At 33.7% G+C, this 16,986-nt stretch overlaps 1 protein-coding gene across 1 annotated transcript in view; it reads right to left on the bottom strand.

Moving 5' to 3' along the window:
* Positions 1–319: 319 nt before the first annotated feature.
* Positions 320–16,986, bottom strand: part of DARS1 (aspartyl-tRNA synthetase 1) — a 58,581-nt gene continuing 41,914 nt past the window's right edge. The window contains exons 7-16 of the mRNA XM_008516930.2: positions 16,353–16,412; positions 14,580–14,691; positions 13,607–13,741; positions 11,431–11,578; positions 7,620–7,766; positions 6,290–6,332; positions 4,870–4,950; positions 3,692–3,803; positions 3,446–3,517; positions 320–992 (exon numbers count right to left, since the gene is read on the bottom strand). Of these exons, the coding sequence (XP_008515152.2) occupies positions 901–992; positions 3,446–3,517; positions 3,692–3,803; positions 4,870–4,950; positions 6,290–6,332; positions 7,620–7,766; positions 11,431–11,578; positions 13,607–13,741; positions 14,580–14,691; positions 16,353–16,412 (1,002 nt within the window). The 3' untranslated portion in view covers positions 320–900. The remainder of the gene's footprint in view (positions 993–3,445; positions 3,518–3,691; positions 3,804–4,869; positions 4,951–6,289; positions 6,333–7,619; positions 7,767–11,430; positions 11,579–13,606; positions 13,742–14,579; positions 14,692–16,352; positions 16,413–16,986) is intronic.

Genomic DNA, 16,986 nt, shown 5'->3' on the forward strand with positions numbered 1-16,986 from the left:
CTTACATAGAAATTTGTTTTTGGTAGAGAAAATGGGAGTATATTTTAGCGACATTCACTAAATACCAGTACCAGGTAAAAATGAAACAAAATTCTGAAATATTTTTTAATCTATGTGAAATAAACGGTTAAGTAACCCAACCTTTCAGCTTTAAGAGCTCATATCCTTACACTTGATATGAATACATGTTATGAATAATCAGTTTCGTTTTTATGCATTTACATAAACCAGTTGTATATTTTTTCTTTTCCTAAATTCTAACTGCCAAGAATTAGTTAAAAAATCAGACTGCCATGAAGTAACACAAAGACAACTATAATTAGTTTTAAAATTTTATTGAAATCCAGCTTTATAATTTAACAATTTAATACAATATTATATTGAATACTTTCTAACCAGTATTCTCACCTGCTTTACATGATTTCTGGGCAGCACAACTTTTAAGAATTGATACTTTCTGCCTAATTTTCCATGATATGCCAATTATACATTCATTAAAATCTCAGATACTTCCCTACATTGTTCTTATCTCAATGTAAGAATTTAAAAAAATAAGCTCAAATATTCAAAATTTAAGACATTAATATTGTAGCCACTGTAATATAGAAAAGAAAAAAATTTACACAATCTTAACTGTTTAAAGTTGTTAACATTTATTGTAGTAATGCAAAATGAATTTTTAATGTAACCATATGAATTTTTCATTAAAATGTTCAACCATTTCCTAATGAAGCATGTCCAAAGTTATAAAAATCTTTTTTAAAGTAACCTATACTAAATTAATCCAAAAGTAATTGTGGCACTTCAGATAAGACATTTATTCTATTGCATATTTTAAGTACCTAAGGTACAGCCTGATCAATAGCAGGTTACTGGAAAGAATAAAAAGCACGGCTTTCTTTAAGGAGTGAGTCGTTTGGGATCACGGGGGAACATTGAGGTCTGTCGGACATTGTGCAATCCCAAAAACAGCATAGTCACTCGTTCCAACCCTGGGGAAAACGAAAAAAAAAAAATTAATTCTTTTTCTAAAAACCTCTCAGAGTCTTACTTATGGAAAACTACCAACATAATATCACTGATCAGAAAAATACTCTTCCTTGTTAGGAAGGAAAATGACTTCTCTTATTTTGAGTTTATTTAAAATTGAATGATTTGGGTCTAATTCAGAATAGAGACGATGCTGATGTGGGAGGGACTAAATGAGATATCTTTAAGTTGTATGGATTCTGTGAAATATGATCTACAAAAATCTATATGAACATCTGAAATTTATGATATAAACAAACAAAACATTTTATAAGCCTATATGTTTTCAAATGAGACCAGAATTTAATTATGTGGCCCAGGCTATCAGTATGAGATGAGAGCCATAAACTTGTTCATGGAAATTTATCAATGGAAGTACCAGAAATTTACTGTAATTCAATAGACATGCAACAAGGTAGTTCCTAGTATAAAAGACTCTAGAGTACATGTACTAAATGTTTTGAGTGAAGAAGAGACTGATTTTGACATGTGACTTAAATATTATAGTACTGACAAGAATTAAGACTAACAAACAGAGCAGAACTAGCAAAGGAAATTTTTTGTGTGCAATTTATTTCACTAATGTTGTAGAGGACTAAGAGGAATATATTTAACTTCTAAAACAAAAATATAAATGAGAGAATTAACATTTTTATTGCTATTCCTTACTAAAAAGCATCTGCAGATGTAAATTTGAACCTTGTATTATAGTAATCTAACACTAATCAAAAAAAAAAAACCATACCACATCCCATCTTCCTCTCAAACATTAATTGTCAAAAAACAGGTGGTATTTTGATAACCATTCAAGTGTCCTTCTTCACAAGATTAAAATTTACATTATCAGTCACAAAAACTTGTAAAATATTATACAAAATACACATTACTGAATAAGAGAAAATAGCTGTAAATTTCCCATTAAAACAAACTATATAGTCAATGTAGCATTGTTTGTAATAACAAAAAGCTGGTAACAACCTACATGTCTATTTACAGGAAGCTGGTTAACAAGATTACAGTGTACCCTTTCAATGGATTTTATGTAGTGATAAAAAAAGAATGAAAAAGTTCTTTAAGTATTGATAAAGAATGAGTTACAAAATATAAGTGAAAAATGTGAGGTATTGCACGGTTGATATAGTATGCTACAATTGTGTAAAAATGTATTTTAAAATGCATGTATTTTTGCATATGCAAAGATTACCTGCAAAGGTAAACAGAAAACTAGAAACAATACTTTCCTGTAAGGAAGTGAATGTACACTCCTCTATACCCTTTCATTTTTTTTTTTTTTTTAAAGATTTTTAAATTTTTTTCCTTTTTTCTCCCCAAAGCCCCCCAGTACATAGTTGTATATTCTTCGTTGTGGGTCCTTCTAGTTGTGACATGTGGGACGCTGCCTCAGCATGGTCTGATGAGCAATGCCATGTCCATGCCCAGGATTCAAACCAACGAAACACTGGGCTGCCTGCAGCGGAGCCTGTGAACTTAACCACTTGGCCATGGGGCCAGCCCCTACCCTTTCATTTTGAAAATTTTCTAAGTATACTACCTATTCACAAAAAAAGCTCCAAACAAAAGCTTCAACAAACCTTTACATTCAGAATTCTTTTTTTTTTTTTTTTTTTAAGATTGGCACATGGGCTAACAACTGTTGCCAATCTTTTTTTTTTTTTCCCTGCTTTATCTCCCCAACCACCCTCCCCTCACCGAGCCACATAGCTGTATATCTTAGTTCCTTCTAGTTGTGGGATGTGGGACGCCGCCTCAACGTGGCCTGATGAGCGGTGCCATGTCCACGCCCAGGATCCGAACCCTGGGCCGCCGCAGCGGAGTGCGTGAACTCCCTCAGCCATGGAGCCAGCCCCTCAGAATTTTTTTTAAGAGTCTTTGATATGGACATCCAAAAGCTGAGTCAGTTAAACATTTACTCATTTTAAATCACAAAGCAGTATCTTACATATACTTGAGAAATCATCCTAAAAGTCAATGAAATGTTACATTTCAACAAAAACATTGAGCAGCAGTCTGTGCTGACTCAAGGGAAAGCATTAATTTGGGCTAATCTGAATGAACTTGTGCATGCAAGAGAAAACAGGATACTTAATATATGAGACATTTTGCTTCTAAACTCTTAGGAGAAAAAGAATAGCTAGAACTTTACTAAAATATTTCAGAACACACAAGTTAGCTCTTCATTTTCTTCCTTGGAAATCAAATCTCACTTTAAAAAATTCTTATAATTCAAATTTGTATTACACTTAGCACTTTCGGACTTATTTGTAAGCAATAACAATAAACACAATTTACTTTTTGGAGTCTAATGCTGAGGAAATTTACTTAAAATTGAATGAACACTTTGCCAAACGAAATCTGGGTTGGAAATATTATTGTCATAATATTAAAGGAATATTACCAATGCCTCCACCAGCATGAGGAGGGGCTCCAAAGCGGAAGGAATCAATGTATGCCTTAATTTTCTCCAGATCTACAAAAAAACAAACAATTTATTACCTTATTTAGCTTAAAAAAAGTATGAAAGCAATTATTGTTCAATGAATATTAAAACAAATGACTGTGTTTCTGAGACGTCTTTAAACTATTTAAAATGCACTGTTTTCAGAATATTCATTACCCTCCTAAACATATTTAAGTTGTTTACCAATTCCATGATGTAAGGCTCTCTCTGTTAGCAGCTGAGGATCATGTATTCTTTGAGCTCCTGACAGTATTTCTTCTCCTCTCATAAACATATCATAAGAGTTAGACTGTTTCTGCAAGAAAAACAAACAAGGAAATACCACTCTTCAAGTGGCTATCATACTATTTCCACTACACTTTTGTGGGGAAAAAAAATCTCTGTTGCATGAAGACCAAGTCCATTTTTTCCTATAATTAATGTTGCAACCTGCTCCAGTGAACTTAATTTGTTTCTCTAAAGCAGAATTAAACTAGTGAGGGTTGAATAATAACTTTTTATTTGCCTCTATCAGATTTTCTCCCATCCCTTTCAATAACAAAGCAGAGCACCATATCCAACTTTTAAGATGTAGTATGGACTGTTATTTCCTTTATCATATGAAATGTTTTTAAGTGTGATATGATTTGGGGGTCACTTTTGGAACTTCAGATTATCAACAGGTGTTAGTCTTTTCAATTTTTAAAATTCCTTTTTTATTTTAAGGAAAGTTAATTGCACATCAACTTATCATAGCTTAACCTATTCCCTATTAGGTTTTAACTTACTTTCCCTAAATTAAATGGTTCTCACAGTGTGATTCCTGGACCAGTAGCCTCAGTATACTGGGTAACTCGTGAGAAATGCAAATTATGAAGCCCCACCCCATACCAACTAATCAGAATGTGTGGTGATGGGGCCCAGGGATCTGTTTTAAGGAGTTCTCCAAGTGATTGTCATGCACACTGGAGTCTGGGAACCATGCAACGGAAACCGGTAACAGCCCACAAGACATTATTTCCATTAACTCAAGACAGAATGTGAATTATTAGTTCCAGGTCAATGAGAAGATGATTTGCTGAAGTCTGCAAAGCTAGTAGTACTATTTATTATATTTATATGGTATTTCTTCCTTACAAATCTTTAAAAAATGGCAACTGATAATGATTTTTAATATTGGGACTAATTTGCTAGAATATTCAAATTTCACAGTATCATTTTGACCTGAATTGGCAGAAACCAGTTAGTAATAAATATAACAATGTGTCCATCAAAACTGGAAATTACTAATGAAACCATTATTCCCATTGTACAATTTGACACAGTGACAATAAAGTTTTCCTTCTTCCCCAAAACAGGTTATTTAAAATCAAATTACTTACAGGATTCCTTGGGTCAGGCATGGTATAGAAAGGTCTTACAGCCAATGGATATTTATCAAGAATATAAAAATCTGTATCATACTATAAAAAGAATAAATATCATTAAAATAGAGTTTTAAGAAATTTAATAAAAGTACCAAAATGTTAGCCTTCTTTTTAATTGTCTTATTTTTTATGTTTTGTTCTTCAAAATTACTGTAATTACACTGAATATACAGTAAGTATTCTTCTTTCAAGTAACATCCGTATCCTGTAGTATTTTGCCATGATGTTATAAATTCTTCCAATACTTAATTTTTGGAACCTGCTGACTATGCAATCATAGTTCAAATATTCATTCATTTTATGGACATGTGCTTTCTTTCCAATTTCTCCCTCATCAAAAATAAGACTGCGGTAAACTTATTTGATTTTCATTTTTTTTCCTTTTGCTATTTTAGCTCATTTAGGCTTTCAGATCCATTTTATAATTGTTTTTGTTAAATTATCCCAAACCTCTTTGGGTTTTACAAAATCTATAAATTATTAAATCTATAAATTATTTTGGAAAAAACTGACATCTTCTACAATATTGATCTTCAAAAAAATCTTGATTCTTTTCCCAATAATTTAAAACTCCATTTAAATATCTAAAAGAAATTTGGTAGTTTTCTTCAAATGAAAACTACACTCGAAAGAAATAACATTAACATGCAATTACAAATTTTTGTTAGAAAGAGTATTTACTATGGATTTAATTAAAAAGAAACCAATCACATTTCAACTGTTTTGACGTTAAACATTTTTGCTAAAACTAGAGTGCAGAGGGAATGTCAACAGAGCTGACAAACTGGAATTGGCTCTGCTGAAACAGCATTTTAAAGGTATAAACTCAGTGCAGTTTCAGAAATAGTTCCCCAGTCAGTTTAACACTTTTGAGTGCAACCAGCAGGAGGAGCTCAGGGTCTGTTTTCATTTCATAACAGAATTCTCTTAATTTCTTTAAAGACTACACTAAGTTTAGCTTTTATCTTATCTGGAGTTTTAGAAAATGAGATAGGAAAGTAGCTTTCACCTAAGAGGTGGAAAGGAAACTCATTACCTTCCAGTCCCATGAATCAGCAGGGGCACTCAGGGAAGACCATTTCTAAATAATTTCAAAACATCATGAAGTCTTTTCCAACTAATCTGACAATGTGACATACATACCACTTTTAGTGATATAACCATACAAAAATCAAATATTGAGCTAATCAAGCCATCTGGGCAAAGCCTGTCTGGAGATTTTTTATTTTTCCAAAAATTAAAAAGACCCCCTTGGTTTTTATTTATTCTGGAATCATACCATTCTAGGAAGATTAGTGCCCTCTGCAACTGTTCTTTAGTACCAGGATATGTTTCAGATTTAGAAAAAGAAATGCAGCATGTAGAAGAATCCTACCTTTTCCTTTACCAAACGACCCAACAGTTTTTCATTTGGTGTACTGAAAAAGAAACATGAAATCAGGTGTTTGAAGATCAAATAGTAACTTAAAAGAGTTATAAGTTAATAAGGCACCTTTTCTATTTGAAGTTCTCAAAGGATAAAAAATTTGGCCAAAATACAGTTATCTATCCTGCTGCTTTTTTAAAAGGTAAACACTACTGGGAACCACTTATGAATGCACCTGGTACAGCGACTTAGCATTTAGTAGATGCTGCTCAACAATATATAAATAAAACCAAAAACACAATTTAGCAATTCAATGATTCAGAAATGATACGGATGAAATAATTTCCTAAATTACATACAATAAAAGTTCACCATACCAACATAAGCTATTCTTGCCATTAAATGGTTCCGCTTCAAAATGGTCTCTCTTTTTTTATTTTTATCAAAGGTTTATAAAAACAAAAATCAGTATTTCCAAGTCTTTAAATACAAGTGTTTATATAAACCAATTAAATTTCTATACCTAAGAGGTTGCTACTTTAGCTACTATCCTATTTAAGAACAATTTCCAAAATACTTAAGAAAATATTGTCCAAAGAATTTACAATTTGCCTTAAAATGTCATCTAGCAATGCAGGGGATGTTTAAAACCATATACATGTATCTATATATTTTTGTTACACAAAAATAAAGCGTTTTGAGTAAAATATGTTTAAAAAAATAAAACCTAGGAAATGACAATAATCATCCGTTCCCTCCTACATTCATGTGAATTACTGTGATAACTTAAATATTTTAACTTAAGAACCTTTCAATAACATGTAAGTAGATAGTAATTTCCAATCTTTATTAAACTACATAGTAATTTGTTTCAAAATTATAAGTTGTATGATCTGAATTTAGATAATACTGGATATCAAATAAAGAACAGTGATTTACAGAACTTTTGGCGATCTTAACCATTGTATGCCCTAATTCTATGTGGGGATGGATTTAGACTGCTATCTATCCTGTCTAACACACTGATTTAGAAATAGAGGTTACACATGAGATGATAAAATCACAGACAAAAGTCCCTATGTTCTTTAAAGTATTACAAATATGAGGGGGGAAAACAAAAAATGGTGTTTATAAATAAAACTATTGAAGCTCAGGCGAACTGCATTAAACCCAACATTTTATTTCAGATCACACATTAAACACAACAGCAGCAGACTATATGCAAAGTTAATAAACCGAAGTCTATCAACTGGGTAAAAAAAATCACCATTCATTAACATATTCAATCTTTCATACCTGAAACATAATCACTCAAGTTTTAAAAATCACAAAGACAAACCTCAGATCTTCTTCATCTCCCATTTCGATCCCAGCTTCCCTCAGCATAGCCAGTGCTTCGCAGTACTCTAGTCTTAAGGTTGGCTCCAAAAATTTGAAGGGCTCACATGGGAATTGTTTATTCACCGTCTGAATTTCAGTTTGAAACCTATTTGTACAATGATTCAGTTAATAAAAATGTGTGAGATAAATGTTTTCCCCACAAGAGGTCACTGTAGCAATGTATAAAAACCAATTTTTAAAAAAAATTCTATTAAAACTGGTGAAATAAGGAGCATACAGCTTTATTCTTCCACACACTTGATACACTTTTTTTTTTTAACAAAGAAAACATCTTTAACATTTCACAGGAGTCACTATATGTGTAATGATGAAGAGGTTCAGGCGTGAAAGCTCAACGGTTAGCTAAGTGCCCTCTCCAGCTGAACAACGCAGCCCCACAGACCCTCCCAGCTGTCTCGGGAGCCTGTTCCCACGTGGCTGGCTGAAACAGACCCAAGAGCCAACTGTATATACTATCAGTTCTAGGTGTTCCACTGAATACAATTTGAAATTCAGAGATAACTCAAAAGGAAATGCTTTTAGAATAAAGCTCTTTTGTGTAAAATCAGCCTCAGTGCAGAAACTGCCTCAGGGCTGTTTTGGCTCTTCAGTAGTATTACCAACAGCAAAGAAAAAGTACCTATCTATGGCACAGAAAATCATTCTTTGAATTAGTGTATGTACCAGGAACCAGGACAAAGTATTATCAAGAAATTTAGTTAAAGAATTTAAATACTTAAAATATTAAACACCACTTCTCAGTCTCCTGTTGTTAGTCACCACTGTGGTATTAAAGGATTAAAAACTTTGTAACTCATAGCAGCTAACATTGTTAGAAACATAAAAGACCCATTTTATGAGGCATTAGAAAAAATTTGGAGCCAGCCCTGATGGCCTACTGGTTAAAGTTTGGTGCGCTCTGCTTTGGCAGCCCAGGTTCTGTTCCTGGGTGTGGAACCACACCACTCATCTGTCAATAGCCAAGCTGTGGTGGTGGCTCACACAGAAGAACTAGAAGGACTTACAACTAGAATATACAACTTTGTACTGGGGCTTTAGGGAGGGGGAAAAAAAAAGAAAGGAAGATTGGCAAAAGATGTTAGCTCAGGGTGAATCTTCCTCAGCAAAAAAAAAAAAAAAAAATTGACTTTTTAACCCTTTAACAACACTTATCTATCATCAACGAAGACCAAATGAATGAATACTTATCTTTCCCCATTCTCATTATACTGTAAGGTTGTTTAGGAGAGTACCAATTTCTTTCCCATTTTAATAATCACTACAGTATAGTGTCTAACCTCTCAACAGTAGGCACAAGATAAATGTTTACTGCATTGAACTGTTGCTAAGGAGGATGATATTTTATGAAGATTAAAAAAGAATATTTTTGCTAAAGTATTTATGGATGAAATCATAGCTGGAATTTGCTTCAAAATAATAAGGGGGTGGGAGAAATGGGTAAAACAAAACTGGCCATGGGTTTTGTCTGACTGAAACTGGGTGATGAGTACATAAGAGTTCATTAGGCTAATCTCCCTACTTTTGTATGTGTTTTGAAACTTTCCATTATTAATAGCATTGAAAAAAGTATGTTTATATTCTATGAAAACAGTAGAAATTAAAACAATATCACTTCCTGTTTAGTCTTAAAGACTTTCATGGGAGCAATAAAGCTTAGCCATTGATTTATTCAAATATTCACATAAGAAGGGTTAAGAAGACCTCAATAATTGATTTTTTTTCCTTTTAAAGATTGGCACCTGAGCTAACATCTGTTGCCAATCTTTTTTTTTCTTCTTCTTTCTTCTCTCCAAAGCACCCCCCAGTACACAGTTGTATATATTCCAGTTGTAGGTCCTTCTAGCTCTGCTATGTGGGACGCTGCCCCAGCAAGGCTTGATGAGCGGTGCCATGTCTGTGCCCAGGATCCAAAGGGGCGAAACCCAGGGCCGCCGAAGCATAGCGCACGAACTTAACCACTCGGCTTCAGGGCTGGCCCCCAAATAATTGATTTTTAAATTGCTTTTCTTTGCTTTGGATATTAACCTCCATTCATGTCTATCAATGGTAATACCAAAATATGACTATCAATATTTTAAAATATGTTTGAGTATTTTTCTTCTATAAGAGATAAGTACTAATGATAACGTGAGAGGGATATGACATAAGCCAGGGAACCCAATTTACAACTGAAGTGACTCATAGAGTATAGAAAGAAGGCTTTAAAAGGTCCAGTGATAATAGTGTCTGGGTCTCTAATTTGCTAAGGAGAGATCTGATTAATCCCAAGGGCCCGATTCATGATTGGTCTGTTGTTACCAAGACCAAAGTGAAAATTTCACATTCCAGTATTAAAAAGACAAGATATCAGTATCTAAAATAAATGGGTTTCAGAAATTTTCTTTAATTATAAATGTGAAAAGGAAATGAGAAAAGCTCTGTTCCTTCATTGTAGTTTCAAAGGATATTCTGTTTTATAAGGAAACATTAACTGTTACATATACTATCTGAATGAAAGTTGTTTAAAATTAAAACTGTATTGAAATGTTTCAGAGGACAAAAGTTTAAAAAAAAAGGCTGTCAATTAACAAGTTATCAAATTAACTGGTATTAAAGGTACAATGCAATGCAGAGAATGCCTGGAAAATATCTTATCTTTATAAGATCAATGATTAATTTCTGTGTTCTTGAAATTACTCATTAAACTTGCAATGAAGTAAATAAGATTCATAATATTTCTGAACTCTTTATGTATCAATGAAGCATATCCAAATACGTCAACAATTAATAGTTAAGTCTATTATAGCCTACTTACTACTTGAAGTACTGTCATAAGAATGGAGAAAGGGAAAAAAAGACTCTCTTGATTCTACTAAACTTGCTTTCCATTCTTTCCCTATTTTCTCTATATTAAACATCGTCACAAGTAAACTTCAATGACCCTTAAGGGAGAAGCTGTTTGCCAGTTTAGAGGGTGTACCTAAAGTGAACATTTTACATAATTCAATTTTCTGACCATCTGAAACATGTCTAATAATTTTCTGTAAATGATGTCAATTTACCAAGCCCATATAAGTCAAAAGTCACTTCAGTGTACTAGTTTCGAGTCTTTACTGGGCACTCAGTGTAAATAAAAACTGATGTAAGAATTAACCATTCCTGACACAGGCTTAGTTTACACAGAGAAATTCAGTAAGATTAGAAACTAGTAGACTGAAGGGACTTTTAACTTCTGAGGTATATTGTCTTCACTTACTATAGCTGAAGAAATTTGAGGCACAGAGTTAAATAACTCGCACAAGGCCCACACAGATATGTAGCAGAGGTGGGATTTGAACTCAGGCTACCTGGATCTAGCTGAATCCAAGCTCTTAACCACTACCCCATACTACCTCCCAGATAATAAATTGTTATAAAAATAACATAGGCACTATTTCTTGAGATGTTCAGGTTGTCAATATAAAGGAAAAACAAATATGGTTAGGTTGTTCACAATCTGGTAAACTTCCCTAGCTGAAACCCCAATTGACTTGAATCCAGAAGTACTATTTTACGTGTGGATTTTTTCACTAAGTGACTGATAATTTAACTGGCAAGTCTTTATATATATATATATATATATATATATACATGCATACATATATATACACACACGTATTCAATAGACATACATATATTCAATAAAAACTAGTTTTACATTTCAAGAATTGCTTTATTTTGAAGTGCCCAAACTGATTTGAAACTAGGTATATAAAATATTTTTTTTTTACCTTTCTTGAAGCCCTTTGAATATTTGTACTAAAGTGTCAGCAATTTCTTCCACAACTTCATGGTAATGGTAACTGAAAGCCATTTCAATGTCCAAACCAACAAATTCAGTTAGATGTCTGTGGGTATTAGAGTCTTCAGCTCTGAATACTGTAACATTAATAAAAGAAATACATAGTAAATGGTGTTTTAAATTTTGGAGAAATTGGGATTTAAATACAAAATTCCATTTACTAGTACTCAAATGGTACTATTTTCATTACCATTAATGGGTTGGAAAGACCTTTGATAAGCCATCTGTTTCAACATTCTCTTGGACAGCAAACTCCTATAGTCATGTAGTAAAAGCTGTAACAAATGTAAATTAATACACGAGGCTCACAAGAACCCCAAGGGAATTCAAGATCCCGAAGTGCCTTCTCAATAATTAAAAATAGATGCAATATAGTGAGTTCCTCTCAATTTTATTAAAACTTGACTCGAGCTAAATGAAATCTGTACAAATGAAGTAACATTATACATAAACCAGCCATCACCTCGGTCCAGCTCTTATTCTTCTCACTGCACTTTCCTCCTTTCCAGTCTTCCTGACACTAGCTCTGCTCCATCTTTCACACCACTGCAAGAGTAATATTCTTATAACACATCCTTGCTCACTAACTTACAATGGTTCCCAAATGACTACTGTAATAAGACATAAAATGACAAAAGTCTAAAACCTTTATTGATTCCATAATTTAATCCTACCCTACATTTCCCATTTCTTCTTAACACTAACTAGTCTTACTTTTATTTTCTCCATGCCATTTACTTATCCTGCTTCCTCTGACTAGAATGCCACCTCCATTGTCTATATCTCCCACTCTGTCCTTAAAGCCCCTTTCAGTTTGAGTTTTCTTATATGGTGACTCCAGCAAACTCTTGTTTTTACACTATCTATACTACATAATTAACACCAACCTGCTGATTGTACAGCACAATCTGGTTATTTATTGTGAAAATCAGTTGATTAGTCCCTGTGACTGCTATAGGTATGCATGTCTTATTCTCTTCTGGGATCAGGGACAATGTTTATTCCCTTGTCACTCAAAGCATGGTCTGCAAATTAGCAGCATCAGCAGTACCTGGGAGCTTGTGAGAACTGCAGAATCTCAAGCCTCACCTTATATGTACTGGTCAGAATCTGCACTTTAACAAGACCCCAGGTGATTTGTGTGCACGTTAACATTTGAGAAGTGCTGGTTGATTCTTCTATGTACATGGTACCTAGTGCAAGGCTATATATGCAGCAGGTGTTCAACAAATAATTGGTTGAAAATCAAGACACTTAAGGATCTTGCCAGTTTCTCTATTAGCGGGTATTTAATTTTATTAAGCTATCAAAAAACTTATATAAAATAACTTGGTAAGTTTTACATAATGAACTATAAGCTGGTTTTTGCTTATAATTAGCCTCATGAAAAATTTTGCCACATGATGAGTTTGTGATTAACTTAGCAAATACATCTTAAAAACCACGCTAACACAATCTATTAAATATCAGACATTTGTTAGTAATTTCTAACAGACTTTAGCGTATTATCAATACTAAGGACAGCGCAAATAGGAATAATAAAACAATAGGTTTGGAATAAAATTGGTAGCACAGTATACAGAGGTACCTTGGTAAACTTAAAATAGGACAACAAAATATATTATTTGGAAGATTGTAACCACTTGTTCTTTAGTGTTTAGTGTTTACAGAGAACATGACATGTTCTCTTAAAATGACAGTCCAAATGATAGCTAATTCTGTTCTAATCACACTTAAGAATAACAAATAACATACTTAAATATATTTCAGAGGGTGTATATTTTCAAAGCACACATTTTTAAAATGAGATGCTCCCAACATAAAAATTTTCTTCAGCCTTCTTCTGTAGGAATATACAATGCTTATGATTCTATTCACATGAATGATGCTCAACTGTTTAAAGAACTATTGAGCAGACAATTTTCTTTTTTTGGAAATGTCTACCCAAGCACACTGTCATTTTTACCTCAAGGTCTGGTGTTTATGTAGTCCGCATATAAACGGATTTAAGCTTTCAAAATGTCTGTATGTAAATTGCGTTTCTAAATCCACAACTATGGCACAATTAATGAATCTTGAGAAAACCATAATTGCTAAAACCTTACCTGGTCCAATGCAGAAAACCTTCTCAAAATCAGCACAAATACACATTTGTTTGTATAGCTGTGGGGACTGAGCCAGGTATGCATTATTTTTAAAATAGGACACAGTAAATACATTGGCTCCTCCTTCACTGGCGGCTGAAATGTAAACATTTATGTTATTATCAATTATAAGCTTATCAATGCAAACTTCTAGTAAAAACATTTATACTTTTGATTCAAGTACTTCACTTAAAAAAGAAAAACAGAAAAATCAAGAATTGCAGAGAAACCACAGTCTGTACCTGATAGTCTTATACCTGATTCTAAATAGTTTATATTTAGGACAGATTTGCTTCTTTGTCTATACCTTCATTTTACTTCTTTGGATACATATGCTACCCTTCTGCATCAATTTCAAATCTATTAAAGCTAACTTGTGATTGTAAAATTTTTTTTAAAAACGAAAAAATACGTACTTAGTAATGTGTCTAATTATCAAGAATGCAATATTCAATTTCTTATAACTAAATGCCATTCATAACATGTTGTTTAGTGTTATTTAAGCAACTCTAAAAAGGGTAAAACGATTAAGATAAGGTTCTCATATAATAATAAGTAATGAGATTTTTCCATCTATAGTATTTAGTAATTTTACAATGCAGTTTATACAAAGCAAAATTGCAATACCAATTTAGAAAGAAACCTACATAATGAAAGTAGTGTCTGGTACAACTTAACTAACAACAATCTTGCTTCGTGTTAGACTCATTTTATAATCATTGTTGCATAAGGATTCCTGAAATAAGGGGATGTAGTATTACTGATGTTAGCGATATGTGACTGCTGCAATATAGCAGAGTTTTCAAAATAAATAGTCTCATGCCAATTACTCTTAAGGGACACTTGGGATTCTAAAGTTTAAAAAACTAATATTAGGCAACTTGAGGAAAAGCAAATCTATTTTTAGAATTAAGAGAAATATCTTAAAGCATACCTGAGATAATTTTAGGAGTTTGGATCTCCACAAAACCCTTGTTAATTAAAGTTTCTCGGAAAAGATGGCAGATGCCAGACTGGAGACGGAAGACCGCCTGACTAGTTGATGTCTATAAGACAATAATAAAATCTAATTAAGTCAATTTGATACATTAACTGAAGTGGAGTATTTTCTAATCAGTCCACCTGCCTGGAAAGTTCATAGAGAACATAATTCATTATATAAGAGAAAAGTTAGGCTACATGACAATTAGTGTAAGGATATATCTTAGAATTTTCCACATTATAGAAGGAGAAGGGCAATTTTGCCATTTATCTCCAACCTCTCCAACTCCTGCCTTTATTAAGCTGAGAGTCTATGAAAGAACTGGCTTTAAATTAGATAGTAGTTCAGACATAAGCTAAGGTGCTAAAAAGATTTCACGTTACTAATGTACACAATGCTTCCCAAAATGTAAAGTCAAAGTAGGGGTTAAAAATGTGAACGCAGGGCCAGCCCCATGGCCGAGTGGTTAAGTTCCTACGCTCCACTTCGGCGGCCCAGGGTTTCGCTGGTTCGGATCCTGGGTGCAGACATGGCACCGCTCATCAAGCCATGCTGAGGTGGTGTCCCACGTGCCAAAACTAGAAGGACCCACAACTAAAAATATACAACTATGTACTGGGGGGCTTTGGGGAGAAAAAGGAAAAATAAAATCTTTAAAAAAAAATGTGAATGCTTACAAGGGCCAGAGAAATAACATAAATGAAATAAATAAATGATACTTCCTGGGTGGTACAGGGCATAGTAGAGGACACAATGCCCCATCTAGAGTGCTGGCTGTTGTTGCCATGTGGGTCCAGTATTGCCGGATTCACCTTCAACTTTTTAAGAAAAGCCATCTCTAGATTTAATGTGAAAACCCCAATTTTTCAATAGTGGCAATGAATTTAAATTAAAAGAAAAAATGATGTGGGCCAAAGAAAAATACTCTTTGGGCCAAATTCTAGAGGCACAACCAACAACCTGTGTGAACAAACAGCATGGGCAAATACAGTATGATGTCTAACAACTGAGGACAAAATTATGAAAAACCTGAGGTTTCTAGGCAGTATTAAGAGGACTTTTGATGACTGTTAGCCTTTTCTATATGCTGCAAATTAAAATGGAAAAGGTAAAAGCAGACATAAAGCAAATAATCAGGGGAAACGGAGGAAGATGTGGTAAGAACATTAAGAAAGAAAGATGACACTGGTTTTACTACAATGATGAAACCACTGAACTCTTTCACTTGCAACCAAACCAGAAAGGGAAACAGAAGACCTATGAGATTACTATGTAAACCACCAAGGCCAACTCCTTCTTTGTTAATTCTGCGCTCAGATCAAATTCAAAGGATTGAGGCATTAATTACTATCTCCACCTAGTCATTCTAACATGTGCACATAATTTCTTTCACAATTTTGTAGTGATATTAATGGATACGCTTCCACTTGCTGACTAACTTGTCTAAAACGAGTGTCACCTGGAAGCAAGCCCATTTATTGGCTTTATGATCCTTTGTCATTTTAAAACCAACCAAGTCAGTATCTTGTGAACTATTATTACACTGTCCTTGTTGCCTGCAATTCTTTTTAGGGGAGGGGTCAGTCAGAAAGAGAAACTGTTTCTTGTATCAGCATAGTTACATAGAGACAGATGCCAGTTAGTTTTGTAAGCCTGAGACCGGTATTGTATCCCTGCCTGCCTTGATTTTGGCACAATCGCATCACTTAAATAAATGAGGCATACCCTAAGATCAATGACTCTGTTGTCTAATCTTGTATCCTGGTTAACAGTAGCTCTTCCTTCCTAAAAAAAAGATGAAAACAAAGATTACCAATTTTTTTAAGAACACAAAAAACACTTTTAGAAGCCATGTTTACTTTTAAGTGAGAATGGTGTGTTTATGTGTGTTAATATTATGCCCCAAAATCAGGGATCCAAGAGACAAGTAGCAGGCAGAGAGAAGTTACTGTTAAAGAGAGAGGCAGAAAAAAGAGAAATGAGAATGAACAGAAGTTAATGCTTTCTTTCCATCTCCCACCCCCAAAAAGTTTGCCTCATTATTGGGACATCAGAAGAATTAACCACCTGTACGTTCACAGATTCCTGATTCTACCTGCTAAAGATTGAAGGAACAGATAAAAGCTGACATGGAGTACTGGTTCTCAAAGTACATTCTGGGCACCACTGAAGGTCCCCGAGACCCTTTCAAGGAGTCCATGAAGTGAAACCTATTTTTTATAATAAAATCTTTTCACTTTCATTTTCTCCTGACTGTACTGAGGAGTTTTCCAAAGGCTTCCTGATGTGTGCTATCACACAGAATGAATGCAGAGGCAGATATGAGAATCTAAATGTGGTCTAATAAGCTGGACATTAC

The sequence above is a fragment of the Equus przewalskii genome, chromosome 17, assembly GCF_037783145.1.
Source record: "Equus przewalskii isolate Varuska chromosome 17, EquPr2, whole genome shotgun sequence".
NCBI lineage: Eukaryota > Metazoa > Chordata > Mammalia > Perissodactyla > Equidae > Equus > Equus przewalskii.